Raw genomic sequence first — 16,718 nt, 5'->3', positions numbered from 1 at the left:
CCCTGTATTTATTTACCTACAGGTGTTTCAGAATGCTCAGAGTACACAAATATTACGCCTGATCACTACAGTATATTAAAAAGACAGATCATCTTTGCATATAGATGATAAAGTCACATATTTATATCACTTATGTCGATTTTTTCCTTCAATTGTAAATTTTTAAGGAAAATAATTGCTGGCAAGAGAGAGAACAGTACAGTAGTAAGTTGTAGCACCGTCATATATTGAAAAACATCTACACTACCTCGGTAACATGTCGGTGCGTGGAACAAGCACTCAAAGATTTCCTTGTTTTTGTCATTTTCAACTTGTTGCTGCTACAAGTATTTAAACTACGGATTTTAATGTGATTACTCTCATTTGCATTACTTTTATCTTACACTGTTGGCTGCAGACAAGATCCAGGGTCTAGGTGTTGGATCTTGAGTTAGAACTGTGGAAAAACAACTTTCTTCTGTGTATTGACAAAAAAACATTACTGTTTGTTACGGAACCTAATTGGTTGATGACTGTTTACCATTGTGTTGTATAGCAGTTGGTTTTGTATAAATAACATTATCTTGTATTCTATGATATAGCAAATAATTCAGCATAGCATTTTGTTACATAGCTGTTGATTAGTACCCTTTTGTGTTGTTTAGCATTTATGTTACATAGCAGCTCACACATCCAACACACACACACACACACACATACACACTGGGGGTCACGGTGGCCTCTGGTCCACTGAGGTCATCCAAGGAGAAACAGCAGAGTGATCATAGTGCCAGATGACCCGTCGCCTCTAACTGATGGCCACCTCACTCTAACAACCTCCTCCTCCTCCTGTTCCTCCTCCTCCCCCTCTAGTTCCCCCCCTCCCCTCAACATAACTGACATACAAAAACAAAACAAACACAGCTGAAACACACACACACACACACACACACACACACACACACACACACACACACACACACTACTAGTACTACTTTGCTGTCACTCAGAATCAAGTATGACGATCATCCAGCTATTATACAATGATCTGAGTTATTAAGGATGTCACCTAGGTTGGTGTGTTCTGAGGTGACTAAAGAGGCCGATACGGGACTGGCAGAGTCGATCACAGATGTTGTACATGTGGGGGGGCTACATCTAGTGCGGGAGGGGCGGTGGCAGCATCTTTCCACACACACACACACACACACGTACACACACACACGTTTAAGTAAGCAACATCCACCCCAAAATAACATTCAAATAAAACTGACTGTTGGCAAATAAAGCCATAGCCCCTCCCCCTCCCCTTTCCTCCTAAAAATAAAAAAGATCTTCTCGGGTGTCAGAAAATGAGGTTACAAAAAAGGGTCAGTGCCGTCAACGTGGCCGAGAGGTGGGACTGGCCAACAAAAGAGTGGCTGGCGGAGGACGCAGGGAGCATACACACTCCTCATTACCAGACTACGGCGGCTTAAAAAAAAAAAGTTAGTTGCCAGAGCGTGAGTGTGGCGGTAATGGCCATGACGGAGATGACTGCTGAACTTACTCCTAGCTAGCCAGCCAGTCTCTGTCCGTCCGTACCTCTTGGCCAGTCAGCCTGTCCCTCTTCTCGTGCCTCTCCTAGCCAGCCCACTCCGCATTACTCTCCTTAGCAGGTGGCCCCCCCGCCGTGTAGTGTGCATGCAAGCTCAATCAATATTAATAATAATAATTTGCCTCAACTTGTATCTCTTCTAGTTATTAGTGTTGGAACTCTTGTAGGAGGAATAAGTGTTAAATCCCTTTATAGAAAGTCTTCAGTGTTGGATCCCTGAAAGAGGTGTTGAATCTCTTATACTGTTAAGGTGTTAGATCTCTTATAGGAAGTGCTGGATTCCTTAAAGGTGGTGAACAGTGTTGAATCCGTTATAACAGTTGTACTCGTATTTCCACGCTAGAAGTTTTCTCAAAGAGTCAGTTCTGGTGAGGAATGAGAGTGGTCGGACGCTCATTGTCTTTTTGTTGCCCTGAAGTGGACCACTGAGAAGACAATGAAGATTACACGGGAACATGAGGCTTTCCTAGAACTGCTGGGTGTAACAAGGACAGAGTGTGGGATGAAGACCAGTGTGGGGAGGTGGGTGGGTTCACTGTATGGGGGCAGAGTCCTGTACTATGAGCACAGATAATTAAATACAAGAACAATAATGTTACATAAATACTATTGCTTTATTGAGTCTCATGTTTTTACTTATTCATTTAATTTGTAACTTTGGATATTTATCATATGTAACTACTCACAGGGTATGTTGTTGGCAGCAGATCACACACGGTGTTGTTGTTTCCAACAATCTTTCCAAAAAACAGGCTTTTCTGGCGAAATATAGTGTCTTTTCTTCCCAAGGTGTCTACTAAATTAAGTTAGAAGCAATGGTAAAGTATGATATACTTTATGTTAAAGTAAAGTCGGGGTGGTACTTGAAGAAGAAAAAAATTATTTGCCCTTTACACAAGAATGGCCTGGTGGTCTGTAGATTAGCGGAAGTGAGTACAGTAAAACAAATATAATTAACTGTAATATTGAGAACCGTGTAAAAATTTGACTATCTCGTACAGTATATAATTTATATTAGAACTTTTCTTAGTACATGGGGGTAAATTACTTTGCCATTTTGAAGGCTTTTAACCTTAGTTGTAGAAGGTGGTTTTGGAACAGAGGGATGATAACATTTTGTTGAAGATGGAAAGTTAACTGTTAACATTTATTGGCAAAGCTTGGAGTACAGTTTGGGTATTCGGAGTAATTCAGTCAGGTCTTGACACTGTGGGTGACATCACTGTTCACTGCCATGCAGGACAATGGTTCATATACAGTAGAAATCATATTCTATTTGAGGAATAATCAGTGTGGGCTAGTAAATTTAGGGTAAACCGCAAAAATGTCCTCAAGCACTCCGGATTCAATGTAGTAATTACATAGTTCATGATACAATAAGCCAGGTGGCCTGAAGTCTTTGACAGTGTCACATTCAATAATATAATGTTCAAGTGTATGCTTTAAAGTTTTATCGAAAAGTTTACATGCTGAGTGTTCCGGTATGGGTACAGCGCCACTAACTTGCCAGATGTGTCTGTATCCTAGACTAATTCTTGCCACGACTACATCACACTGTCTGGTTCTGTCCTTATGCTGGCCATACCGGTACCTCTTGTCACAAAATTTGTCATAGTTACTAATGCTACAACTGCCAGGTCTCTTTGCGTTTCTCAGTTATTCTTGATCAAATTGAATATAAGTGGTAATGTTTTCAGTGTTGTTTGCTAGTACAGAGAACATATTTGTAGCTGAAAATATGTAGATTCCTTGGGTCTGGATCCTACCAAGAAATTATGTTTTATGGCTTGTGTACATAATTCTTCTGTAGGCTTAAGAATTGTGTTTAAGGACCTCCCTCCCCTTGTCATTATAGGTATGTGTATTAGTTAAAATTCTAGTTAGTAATTGTCATACCTGTCCCGCAATATATTTACTAATAAAAATAGTTTTCACTAATATTTCTTAGTTAGGAAATAGCACAAGAGAGAAGCATCTAAAAAAGCAGAGGAGCACCTGCCCCCACTCACAGTGTTCTACACATCATGGGAAACAGCAGGAGTTTGGTGGTACAAGAGTAAAGGTGTCCGTATATATAGTGAGTGGTGAAATTGGATAGATGGTCAGGTGACAGACAAATTGAGAGAATGGGAAGTGAAAGGCTGATAAGTGTTTGGTAAGAAGGAGGAGATGGAAGGTGGGGTGGAGGCTGCACTAGAAGTGATAGGGAAGGAACAGCCAGCAAGCAGTGGTGTGTGTGAAGGAGTGGATAGCATGGCAGTGGTTTTCGGGAAGAGACATGTTGCTGGTGAGTGATGTTGACTTATGAGGCAACAGAAGTAAACCAGGACTTGTTGTTAATGATGAAGTATTATACCAGACCACATTTAGTCCACCAAGTAGTGTGCATATTGAATGAGAGTGTATGAAGACAGGGTGATTTTAATTCTTGCCACTCTGCAATATATTAAAAACATTACTATTTTTGGCTAATAAAATATTCATTTTACAGGTAGAAACTGAAAATACGTCTCCATGGAGGATGGGAACCATAACTTGGTGTCCAGATGACGAAGCACCATCAATATGGACAAGAGAAACGATCAAGAGTACAGAAAAAGATGAATATGCCCCAAGAAAGTCAGTCTACCCTACATAACAGGAAGATGTATCGTGTAGAAGTAAATTTTGGTTGGATACGTCTACATAAATACTAAAACAGATTGTATTAGTGTATTAAGATGTTTATCAACCGTCTACTGTAGCAGTATTGTATAGGACTGAGAGAAGGGCTCACTGTGTTGTGTAAGAGTGAGAGGAGGACTCAATGTGATGTGTAGAAGTGAGGGAAGGACTCACTGTGATGTGTAAGAGTAAGCGAAGGACTCACTGTGATGTATAAGAGCGAGGGAAGGACTCCCTGTGATGTGTAGGAGTGAGGGAAGGACTCACTGTGATGTGTAGGAGTGAGGAAAGGATTCACTGTGATGTGTAGGAGGGAGGGAAGGACTCCTGTAATGTGTAACAGTGAGGGAAGGACTCACTGTGATGTGTAGCAGTGAGGGAAGGACTCACTGTGATGTGTAGGAGGGAGGGAAGGACTCACTGTGATGTGTAGGGGTGAGGGAAGGACTCACTGTGTTCTGTAGGAGTGAGAGGAGGACTCACTGTGATGTGTAGGAGTGAGGGAAGGACTCGCTATGTTACCTTAGAGTCAGGGAAGGACTCGCTGTGATGTGTAGGAGTGAAGGAAGGACTCGCTATGATGTGTAGGAGTGAGGGAATGACTCACTGTGATTTATAAGAGTGAGTACGGATTTTGGAGAATGTTATAAAGTACCCTGTATTAGTATAAGTGGTAATGAAATGAAGTGGTGAAGATTCATCATTTTCGTGTCACTCGTAGAATGTTAGTGACTTGTAGTGTGTTTTCTAATAAACATGGCTTCTGTTAAATTTACTGATTTGTTTATTGCTTAGATGGATGTAGGGCCAAGTTGTCTTTATACAGTCATTTGTATCCGTGTTAACGCAAATTTGGCCAAGTCCTCAGTGAACCCCAAGGCGTGGTTCATGTGTATGTGTTCTACTGATGTGTTCCTATGCTCAACTTCATTGCAATAAATAATTTTAATGTTTTTGGGGGATATCATTGCCATTGGAGTATCCACCTTTCATTCTCCTTTAAAATTTGTTTCGGTGACTTCATTAAAACCCACGAGCCCAGCCCTCGCCATGTTACTACTAACCAAGTGTCATAGCTAAGAAGTTAATGTTATGATATGAAATATATTCTCATAGTAAACCTGGGTGGTGGCAGCTACCGTGAGTATTGAATACTGTAAGGTAAAAAGGGGTTTCCCAGGTAAACCTGAGATCAGAATATAATTAGATAAGAGAAAAGTAACAGAAAGTAAAGACTTTGATAAATTGAATCAGAAAATGAACAATATAGAAACAATTGGAAATAAAGGAAAGACATAACCATAAAGATAGTAAGTATTGGATAAGAAATTTAAGATATAGAAAAAAATAAAAGTAAAGAACAATTATAAAACTAAAATTAAAACGATTTGTAAAATAATAAAGGAATAAATAATAAATAAAATAAAATTATAATGACAACATACCCCAACCCCCCCCCCCAACCCCCACCCAACATCACTGTGATGTGTAAGAGTGAAGGGTGGTGGCGCTCCCAGGGGGCGATGGAGCCCCAGGAAGCCCTCCCAGAGGCAACTGCGACTCCAGGGGCCCTGCCAGAGGCGGTGGCGCTACCAGGAGGCCTCCCAGGGGCGGCTGAGCCCCCAAAGGCCCTCCCCGAGGCATGTAGGAGTGAGAGAAGGTGTCACTGTGTTGTGTAGGAGTGAAGGAATGACTCTGTGCTGTGTAGGAGAAAGGGAAGGACTCACTGTGTTGTGCAGGGGTGAGAGAAGGACTCAATGTGTGTGAGGCTCCCCTTGGGGGACATCTTTTGGGTGGTGGCGCCCCCAGAGGTCCTCCTTAGGGGTGACAGCGAACCCAGATACACTCCCAGGGACCCTCCCAGGGACCCTCCCAAGTGCAGCGGTGCCTCCTGCAGCCATCCCAGAGGCAGCGGAGGCCCTCCCAGTGTCAGCCGCGAATCCAGGGGCGGTGGAGTCATCTAGGGCCTTCCTAGGGGCAACAGAGACCACAGGGGCCTTGCTAGCGGCAGTGGAGCACCCAAGGTCCCTTACAGAGGCGGCGACGCCACCAAGGGCCCTCCGAGAGGCAACGGCGACCCCGCGGCCATCCCAGGGGCACATTCACCCCCAGGGTCCTTTCCATAGGGTAGCGGCGCCCTCGAGCCACCCGCGGGGTCAGCGACACCCCCAGGGGCCCTCCAAAAAGGCAGAAACGCCTCCAACGGCCCGCCCAGGTGTAGCAGGGCCTCAAGAGGCCCTCCCAGGGGCAGCGGGGTCACAGCAAGGTGCGGTGTCGCCCGCAGGAGCCCTCTCAGGGAAAATAGTGCACCCAGGGGTTCTTTCAAGGGCGGTGGAGCCCCCGAATTCCCTTCCAGGGGTAACTGGGACCCCAGGGGCCCTTCCAGCGGCAGCAGCGCTGCCAGGGGCCAACCTAGGAACAACAAAGGCCCGATAAGGGGTGGTGGCGTCCCCAGGGGCTCTCCCAGAGGTGGTGGCGTCCCCACGGACCCTTCCAAAGGCACGGACCCCCAGGGGTCCTGCTTGGAGCGGTGGCGCCCCCAAGGGCCCTTCCATTGGCGGGGGCGCCCCTTGGGGCTTTCTCGGGGATTGCAGCACTCTCAGTGACCCTCCCTGGGACGGCTACGACACCAGAGGTGCCCCCACGAGCCTTATAACTTGCTGTCGTGGTGTCGTACATATTGCATACGTCCAGCAATCCCTTACTTAACTGTGATTGGTGGACGAAAATAGAAATCCACCAAATTCCAGCCAATAGGAGAACAGAACAGTCAGTCAGCACAACACCCCGACTTATGTTTTCCTGTTGGATATGTATTCTCCTTTACATTTTTTTTTTGCACTATTTAGAAAAATGCGAGATATGGTGTTAAATAAATACACTGCCCATAGCATTTCCAGTATCATCTGATCATAAACAATGTAAAGGAGAATACATATCCAACAGGAAAACATAAGTCGGGGTGTTGTGCTGACTGACTGCTCTGTTCTCCTATTGGCTGGAATTTGGTGGATTTACATTTTAGTCCACCAATCACATTTAAGTTAGGGAATGCTGGACGAATGCAACATGTACAACACCACGACAGCAAGCTATAGGGCTCTGGAGGCAGTTGTTATTGCACTATTTAAAACAATGGGAGATATGGCGTAAAATAAATACACTGCCCATAGCATTTCCAGTATCATCTGATCATAAACAATGTAAAGGAGAATACATATCCAACAGGAAAACATAAGTCGGGGTGTTGTGCTGACTGACTGCTCTGTTCTCCTATTGGCTGGAATTTGGTGGATTTACATTTTAGTCCACCAATCACATTTAAGTTAGGGAATGCTGGACGAATGCAACATGTACAACACCACGACAGCAAGCTATAGGGCTCTGGAGGCAGTTGTTATTGCACTATTTAGAACAATGGGAGATATGGCGTAAAATAAATACACTGTCCATAGCATTTCCAGTATCATCTGATCATAAACAATGTAAAGGAGAATACATATCCAACAGGAAAACATAAGTCGGGGTGTTGTGCTGACTGACTGTTCTGTTCTCCTATTGGCTGGAATTTGGTGGAATTCTATTTTCGTCCACCAATCACAGTTAAGTAAGGGGATTGCTGGACGTATGTAATATGTACGACACTAAGACAGCAAGCTATAGGGCTCCTGGGAGGGGGCGCATCTGGGAGGGCCCCTGGGGGCATCAGTGTCCCTGGAAAGGCCCCTGGGGACGCCACCGCTTCTGTGAGAGCCCCTGGGGACGCCACCGCCTCTGTGAGAGACCCTGGGGGAGCTATCGTCCCGGGTAGTGCCAATGGGGTCTCATTTACCACTGACAATGCCCCTGTGAGCGCCGCCGCCCCTTGGAGTGCCTCCAGTTCTCCTAGGAGGGCCACAGGTAGGTGCCGCCTCCCCTGAGAGTGCCGCTAGGGGCGCCTCCTCCCTTGGCAGGGTCCCTTGGGGCGCAAACGGCCCTGCTAGGGTCCGTGAGAACGTAACCGTCATGGGAGAGCCTTTGGGGGACCGCTGCCCCTAAGGAGAGCCCCTGGGGGCATCACCACACCTGAGAAGTCTCCTAAGAACGCTACCGCCCTTGGTAGGGCCCCTGGGGGTGCCACCGTCCCTTTCAGCGCCCCTGGGGGTGCCACCGTTCCTTTCAGCGCCCCTGGGGGCGCAGTCGCTAATGAGAGGGCCCCTCGGGGCGTGGCCGCCTTTGAGGGGCCTCTTGGGCCGCCACTGCCCCTGGGGGCTACAACACCCCTAGGAGAGCCCCTGGGAGCTACAACACCCCTGGGAGAGCCCCTGGGGGCGCTGCACCTGGTAGGGCAAATTAGCGAGCCTCAGGGGGCAGTGTCCTTGTAATGCTCCTGGGGGCAGTTCTTTTTGCACTATTTAGAACAATGGGAGATATGGCGTAAAATAAATACACTGCCCATAGCATTTCCAGTATCATCTGATCATGAACAATGTAAAGGAGAATACATATCCAACAGGGAAACATAAGTTGGGGTGTTGTGCTGACTGACTTCTGTTCTCCTATTGGCTGTAATTTGGTGGATTTACATTTTAGTCCACCAATCACATTTAAGTTAGGGAATGCTGGACGAATGCAACATGTACAACACCACGACAGCAAGCTATAGGGCTCTGGAGGCAGTTGTTTTTGCACTATTTAGAACAATGGGAGATATGGCGTAAAATATATACACTGCCCATAGCATTTCCAGTATCATCTGATCATAAACAATGTAAAGGAGAATACATATCCAACAGGAAAACATAAGTCGGGGTGTTGTGCTGACTGACTGTTCTGTTCTCCTATTGGCTGGAATTTGGTGGAATTCTATTTTCGTCCACCAATCACAGTTAAGTAAGGGATTGCTGGACGTATGTAATATGTACGACACTAAGACAGCAAGCTATAGGGCTCCTGGGAGGGGGCCCATCTGGGAGAGCCCCTGGGGACGCCACCGCCTCTGTGAGAGCCCCTGGGGGAGCTACAGCCCAGGGTATGACCAATGGGGTCTCATTTACCACTGAGAATGCCCCTGTGAGTGCCGCCGCCACTTGGAGTGCCTTTAGTTCTCCTAGGAGGGCCACAGGTACATGCCGCCTCTCCTGAGAGTGCCGCTTGGGGCGCCTTCGCCCTTGGCAGGGTCCCTTGGGGCGCAACGGGTCTTGGTAGGGTCCGTGAGAACATAACCGTCATGGAAAAGCCCTTGGCGGCCCGCTGCCGCTAAGGAGAGCCCCTGGGGGCATCACCACACCTGGGAAGTCTCCTAAGAATGCTACCGCCCTTAGTAGGGCCCCTGGGGATGCCACCGTCCCTTTCACGGCCCCTGGGGTCGCAGTCGCTCTTGAGAGGGCTCCAAGGGGCGTCGCCGCCTTTGGGGGGCCCCTTGGGCCGCCACTGCCCCTGGGGGCTACAAAACCCTCGGGAGAGCCCCTGGGGGCGCTGCACCTGGTAGGGCAAATTGACGAGCCTCAGGGGGCAGTGTCCTTGTAATGCTCCTGGGGGCAGTTCTTTTTGCACTATTTAGAACAATGGGAGATATGGCGTAAAATAAATACACTGCCCATAGCATTTCCAGTATCATCTGATCATGAACAATGTAAAGGAGAATACATATCCAACAGGGAAACATAAGTTGGGGTGTTGTGCTGACTGACTTCTGTTCTCCTATTGGCTGGAATTTGGTGGATTTCCATTTTAGTCCACCAATCACAGTTAAGTAAGGGATTGCTGGACGAATGCAACATGTACAACACCACAACAGCAAGCTATAGGGCTCTGGAGGCAGTTGCTTTTACACTATTTAGAACAATGGGAGATATGGCATTAAATAAATACACTGCCCATAGCATTTCCAGTATCATCTGATCATAAACAATGTAAAGGAGAATACATATCCAACAGGAAAACATAAGTCGGGGTGTTGTGCTGACTGACTGCTCTGTTTTCCTATTGGCTGGAATTTGGTGGATTTACATTTTAGTCCACCAATCACATTTAAGTTAGGGAATGCTGGACGAATGCAACATGTACAACACCACGACAGCAAGCTATAGGGCTCTGGAGGCAGTTCTTATTGCACTATTTAGAACAATGGGAGATATGGCGTAAAATAAATACACTGCCCATAGCATTTCCAGTATCATCTGATCATAAACAATGTAAAGGAGAATACATATCCAACAGGAAAACATAAGTCGGGGTGTTGTGCTGACTGACTGTTCTGTTCTCCTATTGGCTGGAATTTGGTGGAATTCTATTTTCGTCCACCAATCACAGTTAAGTAAGGGATTGCTGGACGTATGTAATATGCACGACACTAAGACAGCAAGCTATAGGGCTCCTGGGAGGGGGCGCATCTGGGAGGGCCCCTGGGGGCATCAGTGTCCCTGGAAAGGCCCCTGGGGACGCCACCGCTTCTGTGAGAGCCCCTGGGGACGCCACCGCCTCTGTGAGAGCCCCTGGGGGAGCTATCGTCCCGGGTAGTGCCAATGGGGTCTCATTTACCACTGACAATGCCCCTGTGAGCGCCGCCGCCCCTTGGAGTGCCTCCAGTTCTCCTAGGAGGGCCACAGGTAGGTGCCGCCTCCCCTGAGAGTGCCGCTAGGGGCGCCTCCTCCCTTGGCAGGGTCCCTTGGGGCGCAAACGGCCCTGCTAGGGTCCGTGAGAACGTAACCGTCATGGGAGAGCCTTTGGGGGACCCCTGCCCCTAAGGAGAGCCCCTGGAGGCATCACCACACCTGAGAAGTCTCCTAAGAACGCTACCGCCCTTGGTAGGGCCCCTGGGGGTGCCACCGTCCCTTTCAGCGCCCCTGGGGGTGCCACCGTTCCTTTCAGCGCCCCTGGGGGCGCAGTCGCTAATGAGAGGGCCCCTCGGGGCTTGGCCGCCTTTGAGGGGCCTCTTGGGCCGCCACTGCCCCTGGGGGCTACAACACCCCTAGGAGAGCCCCTGGGAGCTACAACACCCCTGGGAGAGCCCCTGGGGGCGCTGCACCTGGTAGGGCAAATTAGCGAGCCTCAGGGGGCAGTGTCCTTGTAATGCTCATGGGGGCAGTTCTTTTTGCACTATTTAGAGCAATGGGAGATATGGCGTTAAATAACTACACCGCCCATAGCATTTCCAGTATCATCTGATCATGAACAATGTAAAGGAGAATACATATCCAACAGGAAAACATAAGTCGGGGTGTTGTGCTGATTGACTGCTCTGTTCTCCTATTGGCTGTAATTTGGTGGATTTACATTTTAGTCCACCAATCACATTTAAGTTAGGGAATGCTGGACGAATGCAACATGTACAACACCACGACAGCAAGCTATAGGGCTCTGGAGGCAGTTGTTTTTGCACTATTTAGAACAATGGGAGATATGGCGTAAAATAAATACACTGCCCATAGCATTTCCAGTATCATCTGATCATAAACAATGTAAAGGAGAATACATATCCAACAGGAAAACATAAGTCGGGGTGTTGTGCTGACTGACTGCTCTGTTCTCCTATTGGCTGGAATTTGGTGGAATTCTATTTTCGTCCACCAATCACAGTTAAGTAAGGGATTGCTGGACGAATGCAACATGTACAACACCACAACAACAAGCTATAGGGCTCTGGAGGCAGTTGCTTTTACACTATTTAGAACAATGGGAGATATGGCATTAAATAAATACACTGCCCATAGCATTTCCAGTATCATCTGATCATAAACAATGTATAGGAGAATACATATCCAACAGGAAAACATAAGTCGGGGTGTTGTGCTGACTGACTGCTCTGTTTTCCTATTGGCTGGAATTTGGTGGATTTACATTTTAGTCCACCAATCACATTTAAGTTAGGGAATGCTGGACGAATGCAACATGTACAACACCACGACAGCAAGCTATAGGGCTCTGGAGGCAGTTGTTATTGCACTATTTAGAACAATGGGAGATATGGCGTAAAATAAATACACTGCCCATAGCATTTCCAGTATCATCTGATCATAAACAATGTAAAGGAGAATACATATCCAACAGGAAAACATAAGTCGGGGTGTTGTGCTGACTGACTGTTCTGTTCTCCTATTGGCTGGAATTTGGTGGAATTCTATTTTCGTCCACCAATCACAGTTAAGTAAGGGATTGCTGGACGTATGTAATATGTAAGACACTAAGACAGCAAGCTATAGGGCTCCTGGGAGGTGGCGCATCTGGGAGAGCCCCTGGGGACGCCACCGCCTCTGTGAGAGCCCCTGGGGGAGCTACAGCCCAGGGTATGACCAATGGGGTCTCATTTACCACTGAGAATGCCCCTGTGAGTGCCGCCGCCACTTGGAGTGCCTTTAGTTCTCCTAAGAGGGGCACAGGTACATGCCTCCTATCCTGAGAGTGCCGCTTGGGGCGCCTTCGCCCTTGGCAGGGTCCCTTGGGGCGCAACGGGTCTTGGTAGGTTCCGTGAGAACATAACCGTCATGGAAAAGCCCTTGGCGGGCCGCTGCCGCTAAGGAGAGCCCCTGGGGGCATCACCACACCTGGGAAGTCTCCTAAGAATGCTACCGCCCTTAGTAGGGCCCCTGGGGGTGCCACCGTCCCTTTCACGGCCCCTGGGGTCGCAGTCGCTCTTGAGAGGGCTCCAAGGGGCGTCACCGCCTTTGGGGGGCCCCTTGGGCCGCCACTGCCCCTGGGGGCTACAAAACCCCCGGGAGAGCCCCTGGGGGCGCTGCACCTGGTAGGGCAAATTGACGAGCCTCAGGGGGCAGTGTCCTTGTAATGCTCCTGGGGGCAGTTCTTTTTGCACTATTTAGAACAATGGGAGATATGGCGTAAAATAAATACACTGCCCATAGCATTTCCAGTATCATCTGATCATAAACAATGTAAAGGAGAATACATATCCAACAGGAAAACATAAGTTGGGGTGTTGTGCTGACTGACTTCTGTTCTCCTCCTATTGGCTGGAACTTGGTGGATTTCCATTTTAGTCCACCAATCACAGTTAAGTAAGGGATTGCTGGACGAATGCAACATGTACAACACCACAACAGCAAGCTATAGGGCTCTGGAGGCAATTGCTTGTACACTATTTAGAACAATGGGAGATATGGCATTAAATAAATACACTGCCCATAGCATTTCCAGTATCATCTGATCATAAACAATGTAAAGGAGAATACATATCCAACAGGAAAACATAAGTCGGGGTGTTGTGCTGACTGACTGCTCTGTTTTCCTATTGGCTGGAATTTGGTGGATTTACATTTTAGTCCACCAATCACATTTAAGTTAGGGAATGCTGGACGAATGCAACATGTACAACACCACGACAGCAAGCTATAGGGCTCTGGAGGCAGTTGTTATTGCACTATTTAGAACAATGGGAGATATGGCGTAAAATAAATACACTGTCCATAGCATTTCCAGTATCATCTGATCATAAACAATGTAAAGGAGAATACATATCCAACAGGAAAACATAAGTCGGGGTGTTGTGCTGACTGACTTCTGTTCTCCTATTGGCTGGAATTTGGTGGATTTCCATTTTAGTCACCAATCACAGTTTAGTAAGGGATTGCTGGACTTATGTAATATGTAAGACACCACGACACCAAGCTATAAGGCTCCTGTGAGGGGGCGCATCTGGGAGGGCCCCTGGGGGCGTCAGTTTCCCTGGAAAGGCCCCTGGGGACGCCACCGCCTCTGTGAGAGCCCCTGGGGGAGCTACAGCCCCGGGTAGGGCCAATGGGGTCTCATTTACCACTGAAAATGCCCCTGTGAGCACCGCCGCCCCTTGGAGTGCCTCCAGTTCTCCTAGGAGGGCCACAGGTAGGTGCCACCTCCCCTGAGAGTGCCACTAGGGGCGCCTCCACCCTTGGCAGGGTCCTTTGGGGAGCAACCGGTCCTGGTAGGGTCCATGAGGATGCAACAATCATGGGACAGCCCTTCGGGGGCAGCTGCCCCTAAGGAGAGCCCTAGGGTCATCACCTCACCTGGGAAGCCTCTTGGGAATGCCACCGCCCTTGGTAGGGCCTCTGGGGGTGCCACCGTCTCTTGCAGGGCCCTGGAAGTGCAGTCGCTCTTGAGAGGGCCCCTAGGGGCGTGGCCGCCTTTGTGGGTGTCCCTTGGACCGCCACTGCCCCTGAGGGCTCCGACACCCCTGGGAGAGCCCCTGGGGGTGCTGCACATGGTAGGGCAAATTGGAGAGCCTCAGGGGGCAGTGTCCTTGTAATGCTCCTGGGGGCAGTTCTTTTTGCACTATTTAGAGCAATGGGAGATATGGCGTTAAATACATACACCGCCCATAGCATTTCCAGTATCATCGGATCATGAACAATGTAAAGGAGAATACATATCCAACAGGAAAACATAAGTCGGGGTGTTTTGCTGACTGACTTTTCTGTTCTCCTATTGGCTGGAATTTGGTGGATTTATATTTTAGTCCACCAATCACAGTTAAGTAAGGGATTGCTGGACGTATGTAATATGTACGACACCACGACAGCAAGCTATAGGGCTCCTAGGAGGGGTCACGTCCGGGAGGGCCAAAGGGGGCGTTGCTGGGCACCTGGGCGCGCCATTGCCTTTGGGAGGGCCCCTTGGGGCGCGGCCGCTGCTGGGAGGATCCCGGGGCACTACCGCCCCTGGAAAGGTACCTGGGGGCGCCACCGCCCCCCTAGACTTTTCTGGAGTCGCCCAAGCCCCTGGGAGGGCCCCTGGGGTCTCTGACTTCCTTGAAAGTGCCTCAGGGTTCACTGCCGACCCTGGGAGTGCCACTGTTATTTCTAACCACCCCTGGGAGGGCCCCAGAAATCGCATCAAAGGCCCTCCCATGGATGGTGGCGGCCCCCGAGGCGGTGGAGCCCCTGGAAGCCCTGCCAGTGACGTTGCCGTTCCCTGGTGCCCTGCCAGGGGCGGTGGCGCTACCAGGAGCTCTCCCAGCGGTAGCTGAGGACCCAAGAGCCTTCCCCGCGGCGTGTAGGAGTAAGAAAACGACTCACTATGTTGTGTAGGAGTGAGGGAAGAACTCACTGTGATGTGTAGGAGTGAGGGAAGAACTCACTGTGATATGTAGGAGTGAGGGAAGAACTCATTGTGTTGTACAGGAGTGACGGAAGGACTCACTGTGATGTGTAGGAGTAAGGGAAGGACTCACTGTGTTTTGTAGGAGTGAGGGAAAGGCTCACTGTGATGGGTAGGAGTGAGGGAAGGACTCATTGTGGTGTGTAGAAGTGAGGCTCTCCTAGGGGACCATCTTATGGGTGGCGGCAGCCCAAGGGGCCCTCCTTAGTGGTGGCAGTGACTCCAGGGGCACTCCTAGGGACCCTCTCAGGTATGGCTGCACCCACAAGGGCTATCCCAGTGGCAGCTGCGCATCTAAGGGGCGGTGGCGTGCCCAGGGGCATTCCCTGAGGCAACAGAAACCCCAGGGGCCCTGCCAGGGGCAGTGGCGCCCCCAGGGTCCCTTCCAGGGGCACCGACGCCCCCCCAAGGGCCCTCCCAGAGGCAACGTAGCCCCCAATTTTTATATTAATTTCATTATTCTATATTGTTTAACATCACTTTATATACATTATTTTTTTTATGTATGGGATATTACTGTTGTTTTGTATTGTGATTTAACCTAACCTATGGAATTCACACTGTTCCGACTTACAAATAGGGTCCAGGAACATAACCTGTTCGTAATATAGGGAATGCCTGCATATTTTAGCTTTTTCTTCTTATGGAAACACAAAGATCATGTAAGAAAGAAACTTTTTAAATTTTATTCACTTTTATTTCTATTATCACTGATGAATATTAAAAATAATCCCTGACTTATACAGAGAAAATTCGTGTATACGTAGTACACTATAATAAATTATATATATCTGGAGTCTGTCTTAAAGAAGAATACTGTACAATTCTGTTACATTTAAAATTTTATTTGATCCTCCAATAAAGTCTCTTCAATACCTTGGTAGTAAATTAATCCAAGGGAATTATTTACAGAAAACCTTCACACTAATGACAGTTCCCAGCTTGTTTGACATTGGCTCTGCAACATTGCCGTTTAATGGATTTTATTTGCTGGTGTGGAAATCAATTACACATTGGCCATAGAACTGTCCGACCTCATTCCACATCACTGTGAAATGAATTCCACAATTTCCTGTATGCCACTTTTGATATGAAACATAATAAATTTTTACAAAATATATGAAGCATTTTTATTCCATTCCTTTATGAAAGTTAACAATACCCTGTACAGTATTTCATACTGGTTCACAGCAAATTGTCATATGAATGAACTGTGGCGAGTTGATGACATGTTGATACCAAAAATATGCACTCAATGTCTCCAAAGAAAGCTTTAGACTTCAGGTCCAGGATGGTGATACCCTTACTCCATGATCTGGTCAAAACTGTGACCCACACATAAGACGGTGATTTACAAATACAGTTAAGTCCTCGATACATGGGAGGGATGCGTTACCTTAAACCCTCG

At 47.9% G+C, this 16,718-nt stretch overlaps 2 protein-coding genes across 2 annotated transcripts; one reads left to right on the top strand and one right to left on the bottom strand.

Annotated features, from left to right (window-relative positions):
- Positions 1 to 5,763: 5,763 nt before the first annotated feature.
- On the top strand, positions 5,764 to 6,676 carry LOC121860885 (collagen alpha-2(I) chain-like). The gene is made up of 2 exons (XM_042358249.1): positions 5,764 to 5,880; positions 6,050 to 6,676. The coding sequence occupies exons 1-2, from the start codon at positions 5,764 to 5,766 to the stop codon at positions 6,674 to 6,676; spliced, it is 744 nt and encodes a 247-aa protein (XP_042214183.1).
- Positions 6,677 to 9,478: 2,802 nt separating this feature from the next.
- On the bottom strand, positions 9,479 to 14,416 carry LOC121860884 (basic salivary proline-rich protein 2-like). Its single transcript, XM_042358248.1, has 4 exons — positions 14,068 to 14,416; positions 12,766 to 13,030; positions 10,996 to 11,174; positions 9,479 to 9,774 (listed from the first exon to the last, which is right to left on the bottom strand). Exons 1-4 carry the CDS (start codon positions 14,414 to 14,416, stop codon positions 9,479 to 9,481), a joined length of 1,089 nt encoding a protein of 362 aa, XP_042214182.1.
- Between the last annotated feature and the right edge of the window lie 2,302 nt (positions 14,417 to 16,718).

The sequence above is a fragment of the Homarus americanus genome, unplaced genomic scaffold (assembly GCF_018991925.1).
Source record: "Homarus americanus isolate GMGI-L3 unplaced genomic scaffold, GMGI_Hamer_2.0 scaffold52806, whole genome shotgun sequence".
In the NCBI taxonomy this organism is placed as follows: Eukaryota; Metazoa; Arthropoda; class Malacostraca; order Decapoda; family Nephropidae; genus Homarus; species Homarus americanus.
This window is presented reverse-complemented; position numbering and strand designations above follow the sequence as displayed.

Coding starts and splice junctions, on each gene's coding strand:
- LOC121860885 (XM_042358249.1), top strand. CDS start 5,764: ATGGAGCCCCAGGAAGCCCTCCCAGAGGCAACTGCGACTCCAGGGGCC. Junction 5,881..6,049: donor CCCCAAAGGCCCTCCCCGAG/GCATGTAGGAGT, acceptor TGGCGCCCCCAG/AGGTCCTCCTTAGGGGTGAC.
- LOC121860884 (XM_042358248.1), bottom strand. CDS start 14,416: ATGTGCAGCACCCCCAGGGGCTCTCCCAGGGGTGTCGGAGCCCTCAGG. Junction 11,175..12,765: donor ATTCTTAGGAGACTTCCCAG/GTGTGGTGATGC, acceptor TGTAGCCCCCAG/GGGCAGTGGCGGCCCAAGAG. Junction 9,775..10,995: donor GTTCTTAGGAGACTTCTCAG/GTGTGGTGATGC, acceptor TGTTCTAAATAG/TGCAAAAAGAACTGCCCCCA.